Genomic DNA, 14,122 nt, shown 5'->3' on the forward strand with positions numbered 1-14,122 from the left:
AGAGAAGATGCTCTCTTTCAGAAAAAAAGCTTTCTCACTTTATCAATACTAAAAAGAATTATAATGTTTGAAAACGTACTTATTTGTCTGATTATTTACTAAGTACACCAAGCTCAGCTTGATCAAACAGTATATCTTCGAAACTATTAAAGCCTTCTTTCTTAATAGGTACATTTAGAATACATTGTTATATTCGTAACTGGATCCAGGTATTATTTAAACTTTAGAATTAAGTATACTATGGATTATTAAATTTTCAGGTGACTTGGATCATATTGCAGTACAGATATGTGCATCATTATAGGTCCCTAATTTTGGACATGCATACTTGATAAATGGCTTTTTAAAAATTGAAACATGCTATATTCTGTGTTCAATTTTTAAACATGCAATATCTATACTAACAGCCCTTTGGCTGGAAAAATGCAAGGCATGCACTGATGCCACCTTTACTTCTGGGCATGCAATGTATCTGTACTTGTGCAGACCTCCTTGCTGAATTACGGCAAAATGTGCATGCTACTTCAAATACGACATTTTATTTCTGCACTAGTACAGGACTCATTCACAAATGTGCAACAGAGACTCCATCACTGATGAGATTTCTAGAATTTGAAGAATTCTGAACTCAAAGCCTGAGAGCATAAACACAAAGATCTCCATTCACAATTTTGCTAGCGTGAACAGGAAGGCTTTAAAAATCTTAAGTTCATCATTGGGATGAAATAAAAAGGAGCGTGAACTATGAACCAGAAATGTTTTATATAGTTTCATACCAAAGAGTCTGTAACCAGCTGGTCGCGGTGGGTATAACATAAACTTTTTTTTTTTTAGTTAAAATGGTCACATTTGTTTCTGCAGTTTTTTTGGCAGTTTCTTTCTGAGCTAATTAAAATGTCAACTAAGTTTTCATAAGGTTTTAAAGTTACCACGTAAACACTCTGCTATAAGGCTAGTGTTAGCCTCACATAGCATTAAGTTAAGGAGAGATGCACGTCCACACACAGAATGACCATGACTGTCTATTCAGGAAAAATGAGAAATTCCAATTTTCAGACATTCCAATTTTCTAGGCTTTCCTAACTCCTGAACTCCACTGGAGAATTTAGTTTTTAGTTTCATTACGCAGTTTTCACAGTCTACTAGCGTTAGAAATACATAATATTGAAATGAGTTAAAAATGGCACAGGAAGTTTTTTTTTTTTACGGGAAGTTGTTAAAGGAGAAATTAGGAAAAAAGGAAGAGAACACTGATGTTCCAAGAGCTACATGGGTTCCTTAGTATGTGTTGCGTTATTTTAGTCCTCACAATATCAGAATCATCTCCAGTTCATAAACGTAGAACCTGAGATTTACAGGAATTGAGCAACCTACCTCAAATTATATAGTTAATAAATGGCAGAGTGGGGATTTGAAGCCAGGTTTGTCTGACTTCACTCCTCCACTCTGCTGCCTCAAACAGTATCTCAGGGCGACAACAAGAAAAAAACATTTTTAAACCCAATTCTTATTTTATTGCTTTTCCTAAAAGTCTGTACAAAAATACATGCATTTGGAAAATTTCCATGGCATGAGATGAGTACGTTGTTGAAACTGGTGATGACAATTACATTTTCTCAATTCTAAGACGTCATCCTTCATAAGACCCTATGTTGATTCTATTACAATGTTTTGGAGGAAAAAAAATACCTCCACATAAAACGTACTTATGAATTTTACGACTGAAGTAGATCTGAAACATGAAAAGAATGGGTCTAAGAATCAAGGCAACCGAAGACTTTTAGCCTCATTCTCCAATTTGCAGATCATATTGGTGTTAACTTACCTCTGCAAGTTTAGATGAACTTGAGAGACTTTTACAGTCTGCACTACTGAAATCACAAGTGGAGGTTTATGTTACTTGAGGGTAGATTATTAGGATAAGACAGCGGTGCCTAAATTTTTGTTTTGTTTTGCTTTAAATCAAATGTCAATTGGGTAAAATATGTTTGACTGTGATGCTGCCTCCAAAGGAACAGAAGACAATTAATTCTGTTCACTGAAGTGAATGAAAACAGCATCTGATACTAGAACTTTTGTTAGTACGTTCTAAGAGACAGATGTTTCAAGTCAGAGCGTTTCAAATAGTCACAGAGATGTGTGGCCGCCTTGTCTCAGTCATTCAAGACACGAATAATGACTAAAAGGCATAGGTTAACTGAAAATGCCTCTACCACGAGAAAGATACAAAAAGTTTGACAGTTATCATCTCTGGGTGATTTTCCTTACTAATTTGTATTTCCAAAATGTACTACAGTGAGTATGTGTTTCCTTCACAATAATTATTTCTGCTTGTCATTCTTTAAAAAAATTTCTAAGATGTTTTTCTATCCATCTGTTACTACTACTGTTTCTTACAAATGTTGTAGTCATGTGACATAAAAGAACAATTGAAAAGTTCAGTGGAGGGGAAAAAAAAAATAAATTTTATAGACCAAAACCAAAAATCGATTGAGCTAGTTTCATTGATATTACCTATATTGTAAACATATTTTCAGTGTGAAAACTTGGTAAAGGTAGAGCAGAATTTTTGAAATTGGAATGATACTTGAAAATTCTGTACCTGTAGTCACTGTATCTATAGAACTGAGAATACAGAGGTCCAGTAAACTTCTGTTACATTACGTTACACACACTCAGCTAAGGGTTACTGAGTTTTGGATTCTCTTAAAGAATTGTAAGTGTTAGCCTCATTCAGGGCTAGGAAAGAACTGAGTCTAATAACGTCCAGGTTATCTAAAAACAAATCCCGTGATAATTACACTTACTTCTGAATTTCCTCACATGGAAGACAGGCAGAGCAGTCTTCCTTGAGACTGTGAAGACAATTAATACAACATAGGAGCTGTGGCTTCTGTGGGCACAAGGCAATTGCTACTATAAGGAGAGCTGCCAGGACCACGTTTCTGAACTGTGCATCACTAACTTCGAAAATGGTGCTCGTGTTCCTGGCTTGAATTACGGTAATTAGAATAGCACGACTTCGACCTGTGACCATCCAACTATTAAAATTAAAGACAAGCCCAGGGTTTCCCCCAAGCACTCTATAGGCTGAAAATAATCTTTCGGATATTGTTGCAGTCTCAGCTCAAACCCAAACCCAAACCATGTTGCATTGTAATGTACTGAAGTGATGTGGTAAGCAACAGCACTGAAAGCCAGCAGAAGCCCACGGGGTTTCTTTCCATCAGACGTCCCATGATCGTTTATGGATAAATGAAGTAGGCCTGCTTCAGAGACTCGTAGCGAACAATGGCTCCATGGGTAAAGCATTAGGCAAAGCGGCTTCGTTAACATCTACTCAGTAATGCTCAGCCAGGGAAATGTGTCATGAGTCAGTGGACTTTGGCAGGTATATTCTCGCAATGCTGGACGTCAGAAATATACAGGGCAGCCAGATGCGGCTCTCTGCTTAGTTACCTGTTGCTCTGAGAGCTGCAATAGCTCGTGGGGGGGGTTTAGGAAAAGAGAGGTCTTGCCATTTTCCAGAAATCTCATTTGGATTGCAAAACAAAAAAGACAGAGAGGCCCAATAAGAATGACACAGAGCATGTTGTCTGCAATGTAACACACGCCACTGTGTTCCCCAAAGATTCATTTCCTAAAAGAGGCAAGTAAGACAGAATTACTTTGGAGATTTAAATTAGATGACGCACCCCACCTTCATCGCTTACTCCTTACCGAGCAGACTGGGCCATTTGGAAACCACACCTCACGTCAAATTTAACTACGGAAGTGTGACATCCAAGCTGTTGACAGAGCACTGTTACTTTTCTCAAACAGTTCACTTGCAGGCATTGTTAGAGAACTGCCCCTTGGACCAACGTGTAGAGAACAACACAAAAAGTCTAAGTGTGACCCGCAGAACTTGCTAGTGACCCACTGAAGATATTTTGCAGGGCTGCTCTCAAGAATCGGTGCTGTCCACGCTACTTACCAAGATAACTAGCAGCATCTGGCCCCGTTAAGTGTTTGGAAACCCAGTTGTCAAATAGAGAGAAAACCTGTTGTTTAAAAATTGGTGACCAGAAAGTGTTATCTCTTCTTCCTCCAATCAGGGCTCTTTTTATTCCAGTTGGATGGCTTCACCCACCTTTATTGAACATGGGTAACTAGGCCAGCAATTTACAAGAGATCGGTTATTTCAATACCAGGAGTCTTACTGTTTACAGTACCTGCAGGGACTGTTTTAGGTTATAAAGCCCTCTCACAGGAATCTGATCTCACTAGGGAAAGAAGAAATTTGTCTAAGGCATTGTCCTTTCTAGTCTCAATACCTTGAGGACAAACCTGTTATATAATTCAGCTCTTTACTATTTCCTTTACACCTGAGGCATCTTGGTTTTCTGCTGTAACACTGAATAACACCCTGTTCAAGATATTCAAAATCCAACTGGAATATAGCATTCTCAGCCAGAGCACTTAAATATTTCTTCAACCTTAGAAATCCTTCAGTCATTGGCTGAACTAGTATAACACCTAAGTGAACTAAGAAAAATAATTAAAACTGTTGATGCAAACATCTCTCTGTGTATAATGTTTTCTCTTGACAAGTTATTGTGTCCAAGACAAAACAAATCCCTTTGACGGTATTAGGAACTGGATGACTTCATTTTAAGTTACTGGGTAAATTAGGGGCCAAGTCTGGAGGAACGACTGAGTGAAAATGAGCTGGCTTCGGTGAGGACCATTGGGGGCTTTTTCTTAGCTTTCCCTGAGGCTGAAAATTTGAAGACACATTGGTATTTTCTGATTGCTCTGCTGCTGGAGTTAGCCAGCTGGACCCTAATTCTGATAATTGACGTCACCTCCCCTTTTAGACATCCTGCTGCTTCATTAACTTAAAAGTTGGGGTCAAAAAAAAAAGGCTAAAAAAAAAGTTGGGGTCAAATCATATGTTACACGTACTGTACCGTAAAATGTAATTCTTCATTTTTCAAATATTATCTTCGGATAGGTAAACCTTAAATGTCTTAAATATGGTATACTTTATACACTGGTAAGTATATTAGCTTCTTTGACACAAATTCCAGGAATATAAATCCTCCTCGGAGAATGTCCTGCCTCCCAAGGGTAACTTCAACTTGGGGACTCTTGGAGGACCATCATGACTTCTCCGATGGATGAGAGATCCTACTGGGAATTAGACAAGACACAGCTAAGCTGTTCCTCAATTCATACGTTAGAGAACAATGACCACACTGGAAGAAACCTGAAAGCTTCTGAGTTCCTCTCTCTCAAACCCCCTAAGACTGAGTGGCATAGAGGATGTTATGAAAATCCAACTTTCCACGCATGAGGAGGAGTTTTAGGAACTCACAGCGGAATGCAGCGAGCATTCAGGAAGTTAAGGTGGGGACTCTGGTTGGCATGGAAAAGCACTTTTAGAAAATGTACTCTTGAAAATGATCATTAACATACCAGAACCTAACAGGCTTCAAAGGTGCATAAGCAACCGCTTTTACTAAAATGTTGGATCCTTGCAGCGGACGATATAAATTGCATATAACATGCAAGATACTACAACTTATAGTTAAATTGAATACTAGGGCATGCACCTGTTCTCTGGGAGGATTTTTTCTAATGGAAAGAGATATTATCTATGTATGCAGAGAGAGAGAGGGACTAGAAAAATGGACATTTGTGCCCCCCTTTTCTCTTATATTTCAAACACAGACATCACTGAGCCAGCGCCACTACATGGGACCTAAAATATTTTAATTGTAAGCAACTGTCTAATTCTAGAGAGGTCTGACTAGTTAAATTTACAAAGGCAAGTAGCTGCTTTATTATTATTTTTTTAACAAATTTCTCCTTCAGTGACTATCCATGGTTTTCAACAGGTGAGGCTTCAGACCTTTTACAGGGATAAGGTTTTGATTTAGGAAGAACTTACAAAAACTCAATTCTCCTATCACCCCAGGTTGGCAAACTACAGCCCATGGACCAAGTCCAGCCCAATGCAGGTCTGTGTATAAATACAGTTTTATTAGAACAGTCACAACCATTCATTTTTGGATTGTCTGTGGCTGTTTTCATGTTCCAGTGGCAGAACTAAGAACAGTGGTTCCCCCTTATCCATGGTTTTGCTTTCAAGGTTTCAGCTACCCATTGGTCAACTGCGGTCTGAAAACAGTAAATGAAAAATTCCAGAAATAAATAATTCATGAGCTTTAAATTGTGTGCTGTTCTGAGTAGCATGGTGAAATCTCACACTGCTCCACTCTGTCCTGCCTGGGACGTGAATCATCCCTTTGTCCAGCGCATCCACACCGTATACGCTACCTGCCTGTTAGTATAGGAGAAACATAGTGTGTATGTACACGTATACATAGCATTCGGTACTATCCACGGTTTCAGGTATCCACTGGGGGTCTTGGAACGTATCCCCCATGGCTAAGGGGGAACTACTATATTGCAACGGACATTTATTATCTGGCCTTTTAAGGAAATGTTTTTGGACACTTGGCTTAAACTATAGTGAATAAATATTACCATCAACATAAATGTAGTGATACGGGAAATGATCTCTCCAGAGACATTAGAAGTTGGAGATTTTTTTCTGAAGCACGATCTTTTCTTTGAAATCTTGCCAATGACCAAATACGGTATTAGTGTAAGGTGAGAAGGGAGGGTGCTGGATGTAGCTGAGTTGATAGAGCTAACCGCCATGTTATATTTTACCTTAGTTTTTTGTCACGTTAGATTTTAAATGCACCTTCTCTTAAGACAAAAGTTGTCAAGTTAATCTAAATTCAAGTGTGAGTTTGGTGAGTTCAATTCCTGGCTTTTAAAAACCAGTTTTCTGCCAGTAAACCGTTTATTATAACTTAAGATGTGTTACAGTCACGTCTTCATACTTAGAAATCTGCATCACATTCTAAAACCTCATGGATGTCCGTTGAACACCCACTCACTATCATTTCTTTAAAACACAGATTCTCTCGGAACATCCAATCTTGACTGCAATATAGAATATACAGATTTCGGACACTTCACACCACCCTGTCTTTCTTCAGCGCTGTCATTAAATGCTGGAAGTCAGGTTTGTTCCCTATTGGATCATGAATGTCCTGAGTTGGTTCAGAAAGGGCAGCTCTGGGTACTGACTTACCTCACAGCACCAGGGAAAGGGAGAGTTAGAAAATGAAACTATGTAACTCTAAACAAGAAATAGATGAGTTAAAAGAAAAGCAACAGTATTGCCTAGTGAGCCTTTTTCCTTTAGAAATTTTGACACGGCAGTAGTCAAATTTCATGTGGCAGATTATTTTCATCGCAAATAACCACTTGCTTAAGGCTTTGTTCTAGTGCAGCCTTGTTGAGATTTAAACTTGTCCCACCAGCCACTGTTTTTTTTACACTGAAGGCTTCTCCCACCAAGTGCTACGCATGCCCTGCGGTGGCTTCAGAAGGCCCTCCCTTTCACTTGCTCATGCATTTGTATGTCTATGGTTGTATGTGACTGTTTTCCTGTTGTATAAAGTAGCAGTGTTAGTAATTAGGGTTAGTTTTTATCTTATTTCATTCGAAATGGATGTGAAACTTTACGGGCATACCTAGACTGCAGCCCCATGCAAGCAAGCAAAAAGCAAAATATTGAAAATGGAAGATAAAGAGAAACTGGCTAGCAGGCAGCTAAACTCACCCTTTTGTACAGCCTATGGTCCACCAGGGGGCTTTGGACAGTAAAACAACACCAAAGAGCTATTAGCATGTGAGGGTCACAACAGAAATCTTATAAATAGCTTTATTTCAACAAAAAAGACTATAAAGGGTTCCTTTTTTGGTTGTTTTTGGAAAAAAAAGAAAAGGAGAGTGGTGGTGGGATATGTGAAATGAGCAGGTAGGAAATTCACCAATTTATTTTTTAGTCTAAAAATGTTGGGGTCCATGACTGAGCAAAATCCTTAAGGAAATGGGACACTTCTTATTGATTCCTGAAGCCACTTCCTACCTACCTTTTCTGAGAGGGTGTCACATGAGGTTTCCTATTTTAATGCTTCTAGGGGACAACACAGATGACAGTTTCTCTTAAAATAATATTCAATAACCCAGAATGGCAACAGGGTGACACTCATTCTAGGGAAAATGAGTTCAAACTTCCAGGATAGATTTTTCAAGATTTCTTCAGGTTCCTTCATTGAATATATGGGAATGGAAAGTGAATAGTGACCTTACACAGTCAGTAGACAAAGGTTTTATTCCAATTTGCCTGCACATTTTTCTAGCATCTGGAATATCAAAGGGCAAGCAAAGAAAAGAGCCAGTAGGGGTCATTGTTTAATCCCAAATAATGAACAGAAATTCAGATCCATAATCTGATGCTCTCTTCATAAAAAAACTTATTAGCTTCATGAGGATATTACTGGTTAAAATATGGACCAAAGAAAGGCAAAATCCTCATGAAATGCTTTTCTACTTGTTTACAAAAGGAGAACTCTAAAAACATGAGTGAGACGATTCCTTCGTTCAGCCTTCTGTGGGAAGCAGCCTTTCAGGCGTTTATGTTTTGCTTAAATATCTTACCCTCTCAATTCACTCAGTTCACCAAATGTAAACATGGTAGGCTTTGGCCAAAAAAAAAAAAAAAAGAAGAAGAAGAAGAAAATGAGCATGGGACTTTATGTAGTTTTGCTCACAATGACCAAGGTGGCATTACCTATACATATTTTCAAAGTTTGAGGATAAGACCAGAAGAACCAAGGAGAATTTAACTTGTGAACATTTGTTTGACGTGGCTTAAGGAAGAGCCGCGTGGAGGCGATTTCCTCGAAGATAAAACCTGCTAGGAAAGCGTTAATCACAGACTCAGCAGTGCTGGATTGAATCCTCCTGGGTTTTTTGTTTCGCAGGAGGAAGAGGAAAAGGGGAGAAGAGTGTGAGCACGTGTGAGAACATATGGCAAAGGGTCCAGGTAAGGCCTTGATATTTTCACCAAAGGAAGAAAATCAACTCCTCTATTTGGCTGCAAGTCCCCTAAGGCTAAGTCAAAGGTATGAGTAAGTAATAAGGAAACAGAGACTGACTTTGGTAAGGCCTGGAGGATTCATTTCATTACGTCCTGGCCATGCCGCATATTCTGATATGCATTTCCTAACAAGACTTGCTATTTCAGAGTATTGATATGGGCACCTCATTGCTTAGCGTCACGGGGAAAACCCCATCACTGCGTGGGTGGAGAGCAAACGCCCTGCGGAGGAATACGGTAAATGTGCATGAGCTGCCCTGGCAGCATTCTAGCTAGAGAACACCGTATATAACCTAAAAAATGTTCCTTTAAAAGTTTTTATCACTGTGCATGTGTGTGGTTCTGTCCACATTCCCTTCCATGGTCATGTAAACGAATTATTTTGTTAATTTAAGTAAAAGTGCACACAAGTAGCCAGTTAACCCCTAGTAAGTCTCAAAGTTAGAATACTGTCAAAGTTAGCAAGTAGACAGTTTGAGGGGAAAAAAAACGAAAGTGAAACCTCTGAGGAATCAAACTGCACCTGGACACTCGGGCTTTGGGTACAATTAAACAGGAAAGAGGAAATCAGACATTAAAGAGCTTGCTTTCAAGTTTGGGTCTGTAAACTGCATAGCTCCCGATGCACAGAGAAGCGACAAAACTACGTGGAGAGCCATCTAAACACAGCTCAGTCGGCCAATGTCACACAGGTCAGGCCGGAATATTAACCCAAGCAAAGAAAAGAAAAACACGGTTCACCAGCCCCCAAAATCTGAGTTAAGGACCTCGTCTTCACCAAGGCATCCCAAACTCAGGAAAACAAAGAGAAACTCCCCTGGCGTAGCTCTGCAGGAAGATGCTGGGGTCACCGGAGCCCACTTCTAGTTGGAAATGCGCCTCTGTCTCGGGTGTGTTTCCTGCCCTGCCCAGTTTCATTCTGACCACCTCTCCTGTTTCTCATCACAGACTAGCTGGAATTGATCACTTGATGGAGGGTGTTAGCTCTGACACGGCCAGTAGAGGGCACCAACTATTTAGTGGAAATTCTACATCAGAAAATTTGGATGGCATTAGTGGTGTCCCAACCTTTCCTTCAGAATAGAAACTCTGTGTCTTTTCTGTTTGGACACACGTTAGCACAGTAAGGGTTTAGATTGAAGAACACACTGCTAAAGGAAAATCTGGAATGAAAAGCCAGTCTGACTAAGTTGTCCTCGCACCCAAATTAAAACAAAAACACTGGCATGATCTCCGTGGTTCAATCTCTACACAGCATCGTCTGGAATAGCGACCGGTATTCTTATGGCAGCAACTCAGTCCCTAGTTAAAGAGTTCTGTTATCCTAGTGTCATTTGGGACGTGTACCCTGATTATTTGTGGGGGATTAGCTTCACCAAGGAGTTCATGAGTGGTTAAGGCGATGAGGGTGGTTTTATTATTCTCGACGAGGAAAATGTCGGGATGAGGGTTAATGTACCTGTGGCGACAGCGGCGTAGAAACCTCATTATTTTTCGAGCAGCCTGGTCCTGCTTTTTGGTTAGCAAACTGCTCCTGAAAAAGCCAGAATATGAATTACTGTCACGAGAAGGTGTAAAGCTTCATGTGCGAAAGTTGAAAGCAGGTCAGCGGTGAGAGAAAACTCTTAACCAAACAGCTCATGTGGCAAATCCAACAGCACAAGCCTATTTTATGGTTCTGAGTCTGGGCATCACTGGGGGAGAAGGAAGGAGGGCACTACATACACTTTCACCTACTTGGAGGGAGATAATAGAAAGACTAAAGATAAGATGTCCTGTAACTGTTCTGTCCCAAGTCTTTATAAGATCGTTTGTTCAAAAAGGCATTAGACGGACTTTCTCGGTTTAGAAATTGATTCGCCTGTGTTTGCCACTCTCTTTGGGCTATTATTTTCTAAACTTCTTTCGTGAGTGTATTTTCCTGTGCTAGAAGTTTTTATTACACTCTTCAAAATGGAGTGGCTTAGTACTTCTTACTCTCCCAAGGTCTTAGGTATAGAAACGCTACAATTTAGACGACTATATTACAGTGCCACCTTTCTGAGTAGGAACTGTGGTCCAGCCAGACTCTGATACAAGGTGAAACTGGGTGGTGGCATCAAAATGATTGGATGGGGGGTGGGCAGAGAGAAAGGAGAAGCTAAATAGACAAAAACAGGCAAAGAGGATAGGTGTAACTCTACAAACACGTGACATCTAGACTGCTCTGGGAAGAAAAGAGCTGCAAGATGCTTTACTCCTTGTACAGGCCTGCGTGTCAACAAGGGGCAGTTCTTTCGACTCAGTTGGGGTTCTCTTGGCCGTCACGAATCTTGACCCACCTGAGTTTCTGCTGTACGATGACTGCCGTCCGCCGAGCCTGCCGTCTCCTGCCACACTTTTTATAACTCCGGTAAAACTTCTGGATCAGCACAGCAGCACGCCGGCTCTGCTGAAATTTTTTTTGTTCGTAGTAACTTCGGAATTTGCTCTGGATCAGGATGGCAGCCTGTGTCATCTTTTTATAAAGTGCATACTGCAGGGGGAACAAGAAGAAGCACAGCAGTAACAAGGGGGGCCACGCAGGCCTGGGTGTCCTCTGAGCCCACCAGGTGGGGACGGCAAGAAGGAAAACTTTTCCCTTTCTTTTCATATTCTCTGGGGGTGCATCATTAAAGAGGCAAACTAGGCATCTTTTCACCTACCTTTCCAAAATGCAAAATGTTACTTTAAGGGTTTCCTTCAGACAATGCATTGATTTAAATGTGGGTTTTTTCCCCCCCAAATATCAAGATTGTTTGCCCTTTTTGGAAAAAAGTTTTAATGGCAATAAACTGAGACACTTAGGAATCGAAAAAGTATTATTTAGGAGGTAAAACTTGAAATGCTGAAGACGAATATTTCCTATCCAATTTGGAAACATTTTAAATTAACCTCCCATTTTTAATTGGATGCCTCCCAATTCCTGCCAAACACAAATCTACTTAGCAGTCAGCATCTGATTTCTAACTAGCATTCCCCTCGACAAATTTCTGAGTTACAAGGTCCCAAATACAAGGCTTATCATGAAACGCTGACACCTTTAAGCCATTTTAACCTGCAAAAGATTAATGCTCGTAAGACCGACAGTGGGGTGAAGCCATGAAACTTGGAAAGCGGCCCCGGAGCCGGGGATGGCTTGGGAGCCAGGCCCAGCACCCTCCGGCCAGCTTGCCGCAGAGATGGAAAGTGAGGCATGAAGGCACGGTGCGGGGAGGATGGGTCCTCTTCCCTATCAGAGTCCAGGCAGGAAAAATGCAGAGCTCTCCAGATTTTAAAAAAGACTATGTCCAGATTGCTAACGACACAGACTACAAGTCTGGGGACAGGAAGTCACAGAGAAGCGCTTTGCTCACAAGAAGGCAACTTACCATCAGAGGGACAAGTATTCCTCAGAAAATCCCTGTGCCTAAGTATCTCTCTGCATGTACGAGGTGGAGTGAGGAAAGGAAACAGACACAGGGCCCTTCTGCAAGAATCCTGTTTAGTCTTATCTGACCCGCCTGACATTTTCATTTGGCCAAAAGTCTTTTAAGACAAGGATGCTGCATCCTACAGCGTTTCCATCGCCTTGACCCGTGCGCTCTGCATAGTCAGAACCTCCCGGGCCACGGTGAAGCACGATGGGAAAAAGGGAAACATCTTCAGTGGCTCACAGGGTTCACGGCAATTGTTTTGGATGGATTGTTTAGATGGACACTGGCCAAGAAAATGTCCAATGACTGTTACTGCTGAAACCCACTGCAACGGCATCACCACGTGGTCCCCAGAGGATAGATGTGCTGTGGTGAGGTGGCCGGGCGAGGGGGGTATGCCTACGGAATGACCGTGCCATCTTAATGGCCCCTTCTTGTAGCTGGTGATGGGTGTGAAGTGTGTGACTCTGGTGGAATGGTTTGTGAGAGGACTTGGGTGTATCATTACCTTCAAGGCTATCCATGTCAGCTTGGGGGAGAAACAGAAAATACAAGATTAATGTTAGATTGCCGAATAGAAGGAAATGAAAAACCAGAACCAGAACCAATGAAACTCCCAACCAAAAAAAAAAAAAAAAGGAAAAAAGGCAACCTGGCTATCTTCATGCCTTCCATCTTCCAAAATACTTGTCTTATATTTGTCAGTATTTTTTTTTTAAATGCCTTCCGACTTTCTGGTTGTAGCCAACACTTCTTTGGGAGGGGATTAAAAAAAAAAACAAACTCACGTTTTGGAATTAATACCTGCTGAAATCACAGACTTGAAACTTGATTCTGAGTATTGCTCGGGCTAACAACAAGCCAGGATGGTTCCCTGCTGTGGGGCTACAGGGACTGTGGTGTCAGCGTTTACACAATAAACCTTCATTTCCTGGGATCACGAACTCGATCGGCTATAAGCTAAAGAGGTTCCCCGCCCCTCACCGTTAGAGCTTAATCCTAAAGAAACCTGAGAATGGCAACCTGAATCAGACAAATGCTAGAAATAACAAGGGAACAGAATCCTGGATTTCTGTGTGGCTGGTATACATTCCTTAAACAAAAATGTAAGACCTACCGAAAGCACAACCTAATAAAAGGTTCTAGAATCTACTGACAGGACCGAGTTTTATTGTATGAACCGGTCAGGACTCAATTCGGCAATTTTTAACATTTTATCACCACCTAGGTGGTTAGAAAGGTCTAATATTTACTTAATCTCTCTGAGCCTCAGCTTCTTCATCTGCAAAATGGAAATAAAATTGTTTACTTCAGATATTTTTGTAAGGAGAAAATGAGATGATGAGCATAAAAGATCCAGGACGTGCTAGGTGCTCTCTTCCCCATTGATGGGAGCTACATGACCCTGCGGGTAGTTTCAGAAATAGCAATACTGCACGAAAGAGTAACTCAGATACTCTTCCTGCGACACTTAACTAAGGAATACAAAACGGTTTAAGATATTCTGGGCCTCTTCAGATTTTTACAATTCTTCATTTTAAATCGGATAAGAAGAAGCCAAAAGGAAAAACCGCTAAGGATTATGTAATGTATATAATTCAAGGCCAACGATAACAATTAGTATTTACCTACTCCAATCACCATATTAAATTCCCTTGAGTTCTTTAATTACTAAATA

At 40.6% G+C, this 14,122-nt stretch overlaps 1 protein-coding gene across 3 annotated transcripts in view; it reads right to left on the bottom strand.

Annotated features, from left to right (window-relative positions):
• LOC111187202 (calmodulin-binding transcription activator 1) overlaps positions 1–14,122 on the bottom strand; it is a 54,282-nt gene that overhangs the window by 4,669 nt on the left and 35,491 nt on the right. For 2 of the 3 annotated variants that reach the window (XM_089901867.1, XM_089901865.1), the window contains 2 exons: positions 11,332–11,525; positions 465–10,544 (listed from right to left, as the gene is read on the bottom strand). In XM_089901867.1, coding sequence (XP_089757993.1) covers positions 10,313–10,544; positions 11,332–11,525 — 426 coding nt within the window. In that variant the 3' untranslated portion in view covers positions 465–10,312. Of the gene's footprint in view, positions 1–464; positions 10,545–11,331; positions 11,526–14,122 lie in introns of those variants that run through there. The other variant, XM_089901866.1, reaches the window with a different exon arrangement.

This window comes from Delphinapterus leucas, chromosome 1 (genome assembly GCF_059928025.1).
Source record: "Delphinapterus leucas isolate spDelLeu-1000000601 "Yukka" chromosome 1, BTC_Dleu_Yukka2, whole genome shotgun sequence".
NCBI lineage: Eukaryota > Metazoa > Chordata > Mammalia > Artiodactyla > Monodontidae > Delphinapterus > Delphinapterus leucas.